The sequence below is a fragment of the Quercus suber genome, unplaced genomic scaffold, assembly GCF_002906115.3.
Source record: "Quercus suber isolate HL8 unplaced genomic scaffold, Cork oak 2.0 scaffold_534, whole genome shotgun sequence".
In the NCBI taxonomy this organism is placed as follows: domain Eukaryota; kingdom Viridiplantae; phylum Streptophyta; class Magnoliopsida; order Fagales; family Fagaceae; genus Quercus; species Quercus suber.
Genome location: NW_027069982.1, coordinates 2,578 through 6,773, shown reverse-complemented (window position 1 = coordinate 6,773; position 4,196 = coordinate 2,578). Strand labels below are relative to the sequence as shown.

The window sequence follows — 4,196 nt, the reverse complement described above, 5'->3', positions numbered from 1 at the left end:
ATGGTTTGCTTCTTTGGGATCAAGAAAGAAGGATTTAAAGTTGGAAGAGCGGTTTTGCCAAAGTTTTACCTAGAAGATGTGGGCTTGGAGATCTTTGAGGTGTTGAAAAGAGGTGGGAAAAAAGTAGCTGTGAGTAAGTTGCCTCAAGTAATGGTTGAGGACTTCTTAAGAGAATATTTGGAGATTGATGTTGTTGTTGGGGGAGAGCTAAAGGTGTTTCATGGGTATTTTGTGGGACTAATCGAAGAGAAGAAGAAAGATATGATTTGGTTGGAGGAAATTCTTGTAAAGAATAGAGTGGACAGCAACATGATAGGCATAAGTGGCTTCAACGTATCACTTGATGATCACCAATTGTTCTCCCGATGCAAGGTATTTTTCTTTTTTTGAGTCAAAATGCATTTTTGGTCACTAAAAATGCGTGAACAATTTTAGTACTTGAATTTTAAAAGATCATATTATTATTACAATAAATCAAACTTAACTGATAGTTTTTAATCACTAACACATCTTACAAAGTGATGATATGTTAGTTTAGTTTCGTCATGTTATGTAAAGGAGTAAAAACCATCACTTCAGACTTTAAAATTTAAAGAAAAAAAATAATCAAGACTAAAATCTTTCATTATCAATCCATTAAATATCAGAGTTATTTAGGGATACTAAAAATTATACTATATAACTTTTACAAATTGATGTGTCACTAATATAAAATTAAAAAAAAGAAGAAAATTATACATTGATTTATTATAGAAATTCATCGTCCCATTCATTATATACCGTGTTAAATTGTAAATCTTATTATGTGAGAGATGTTATAATATTTTACATAATATATATTTACAATGAGATGTGTCATTGTCACCAATAAAAAAAATGCAATAATTTACTATATTATGGAAATCTACCAATCATATTGTCATGCTTGTTTATAAACTTTATATGATAAATTTATAATATTTTAAGAATTTGCCTTCCCTCCATATATACTGATTTAGCTACTTAAAATTGTTGCAATGATCAGGAAATTTATTTGGTTGGCAAAGCTGATAAGAGGAGCTGGCAAAGGCTACCAAAACAGAAATACCCCAAGCCACTAATCTTCCACGATGGTAGGTTGGCTCTGAGACCAACCCCGCTGGATGCTGTAGCAATATTCATGTGGGCACCATTTGGGTTTGTCTTAGCCATTTTCAGAATTCTTGTTAGTAAATCACTGCCCACCAACATATCTACTCCTCTTAATGCCTTTAGTGGGATGTACCTTACAACTACGATGCCCAAAAACTCTTATTCACTTTCAAACACAGAGAAAGGTAAAAAATCCAAAGGCCTTCTTTATGTTTGCAATCACAAAACACTTTTGGACCCAGTTTACTTGAATGTGATTCTAAACACAAGTGTTACTGGGGTCACATATAGTGTAAGCAGAATTTCAGAGACGTTATCACCCATCAAAACCGTTCGATTATCGAGGAATCGCGATCAAGATGGTAGAATGGTTGAGAGTTTGTTGAATCAAGGGGATGTAGTTGTTTGTCCAGAAGGGACCACATGTAGAGAACCCTATCTATTAAGATTTAGTCCATTGTTTGCTGAACTGGGTGATGTTATAGTCCCAGTTGCAATTGACTCCCATGTCACCATGTTCTATGGCACAACTGCAAGTGGACTTAAGTGTTTGGACCCACTCTTCTGCCTCATGAACCCTACACCAATGTACACCGTTCAATTTCTTGAGAAGGTGTCTGGGTTATCCAAGTCTTGTAGTACTAGTAGTAATGGTGGGGTATCAAAGTTTGATGTGGCTAACCACGTGCAAAGTGAGATTGGGAAGGCTCTAGGGTTTGAGTGCACCAACCTTACAAGGAGAGACAAGTACTTGATTTTGGTAGGTAACGAAGGGAAAGTTTGAACTAAACGATCAATTGCCAGGAAAACTAGTTGATCACCAACTTCATAAATATGCATCCATTAATTTGGATGGGCCTGGATAAAATTATTAAAATCCCACTGTCTTCCTATCAGTGTTCAATTTTATGCTTTATATTGTTTTCATTTTTTTTCTTTAATATATATATATATATATAAAATAAAATGGCACAATGTATATTGTAATTAATGAAATATAAAATGAAACCCTAAGAGTGAGATTGACGATTTTTATTCTGCATTTGAAATATTTTCTCACCTAAAAAGGTTCATTTCAAAATAAGCGTAAGTTTTGGGATTTAAGGTTGATTGTGTACTCAACAGGCAGGCACATATGCCTCCCGGCTCCCCTCTTTAATTACAAAATGGTGGATTATCAAGCAACAAGTCAAGGCAGAAGTTTTTACAGTCTTCTTTATTGTTACTTTTTGTTTGTGTAATTTGTTGGTTTGTAACATTATGCAGCAACATTAACGAAGCCACAACTATTATACCTACTGGTTCATTAGTGTTATTAATGTTGATGTTGATTTACTGGCTTAATTGATGCGACTTCTTCCATTAATTGTTTTTGTCGGTGGACATAAATATCATTAGCTGTATTAATAGGTCTTATATATGTCTTATGTTAGTTTAGGTTGATTTTCTTTCATCAAATTAGGAGTTTTTTTTTTTTTTAGTGTTCAACAATATTGATGTTGTAAATTCTAATTAATTCAACTAGTAAAATTTTTGGCCATCAAATAAGAGATTTAAGATTCGTATCCCACTTATACCAAAAAAAAAAAAAAACCAATTTATATCATCACCTAATGATAAAGAATTAAAGAGTATAATTAAGAGAGTATGTGTGTGTTTAGTAGTTAGTTTAATTTGTTTCTAAAAAGAAAATGATAAAAAATTATACTAATTATATAGTGAATAATATAGATTCAAATCCTATATATCAATCTCTTAAAAAATACTTTCTCAAAAAAAAAAAAAAAAACTTTTAAAAAATACCTATTTTCTCTTAAACTACAAGCAACTACTTCTTATTTTGTGGATATGTTTTACTTTATCTAATATACTTTTACTATTTTTTATAATTAATTATGAGAAAAGATGAGGATGATAATTTTTTTTTTGTTATCAGAAGATGATGAGGATGATATTATTTCAAGAGAAAAATGTTTTTGTTATTAGTGACTATACCTAGATCTCCAGTTGGCCATCTTGATGCAGCAATGCCAAGAAAAAGTTTAGGAAAAAAAAAAAATTAAGTGGTTTGGGAGAAATTATAAGATCCACATGGTGGACAAATGATGTGGTTCATCATTCCACTAAAAAACTTCTACCTATTTAAAATTGTTAGTTAAAAAAATTTTTTCAAACAAAAATTAATTACTGACTCAGTAATTTTAAACAAGTGAAAGTTTTTTAGTAGAATGGTGGACCACATCATTTGTTCACCAGAAGATTCTATAATTTCTCATGGTTTGAAATAGTTGATTGGATATAAATTTAATAATTTTAGGTCATATTAATAGGTGTCTTTAAAAAAATTGTTAATAAACTAAAATATAAACATTTTAACATTATTTTCATAAAAAATATCAAAAAAAAAGTAATTGTTTTTTCGTCTCCTAATAAAATGTTTCTAAATATGGATTTCGGCGGAGGTAAAAAGTTCTGAAACGTATAAGATAAGCTACACCAAATAAAGGCCAGCAAATTCTTTTAGATCGGAGTAGGACCGTCTATTTAACATTATTTTCATAAAAAATATCAACAAAAAAAATAATTGTTTTTTCGTCTCCTAATAAAATGTTTCTAAATATGGATTTCGGCGGAGGTAAAAACTAAAAAGGTCCTGAAACGTATAAGATAAGCTACACCAAATAAAGGCCAGCAAATTCTTTTAGATCGGAGTAGGACCGTCTATTTAAGTTCTGAAACTTTGAAATTTTCAGTAGATTGGTCCCCTCAATGGTTCACATATCGTGGCCTTTTGCTTTATTGTGAACGCGTACAATTGGAATTAATAAGCCATAATTACTTTGAACATGCAACCGAGAAACAGAGTTGAAGTACTTGTCTAGTTATGTTTTTTTAAATAATAATTTTTGTTATTTCAATAAAATAATATGTATTTTTATAATATTTTTTCACTCATATATATTTTTACAATACTTAAACAACGTTATAAAATAGTCTCAAATTTTTCCATCCAAACAGCTTTTTATTTTTATGCGCTGTTTTATTTTTATGGATTTCGGTAGAGG

General features: G+C 30.7%; 1 protein-coding gene across 1 annotated transcript; it reads left to right on the top strand.

Annotated features, from left to right (window-relative positions):
• LOC112038712 (probable glycerol-3-phosphate acyltransferase 2) lies at positions 1–1,946 on the top strand. The gene is made up of 2 exons (XM_024071562.2): positions 1–372; positions 1,025–1,946. Exons 1-2 carry the CDS (start codon positions 1–3, stop codon positions 1,913–1,915), a joined length of 1,263 nt encoding a protein of 420 aa, XP_023927330.2. The 3' UTR covers positions 1,916–1,946.
• Positions 1,947–4,196: the final 2,250 nt, after the last annotated feature.

What these genes read in the sequence shown, in the direction of transcription:
- LOC112038712 (XM_024071562.2), top strand. Translation starts at nt 1, where the DNA reads ATGGTTTGCTTCTTTGGGATCAAGAAAGAAGGATTTAAAGTTGGAAGA. An exon ending in AATTGTTCTCCCGATGCAAG is followed by an intron (nt 373 to 1,024) that starts GTATTTTTCTTT and finishes TGCAATGATCAG; the next exon opens with GAAATTTATTTGGTTGGCAA.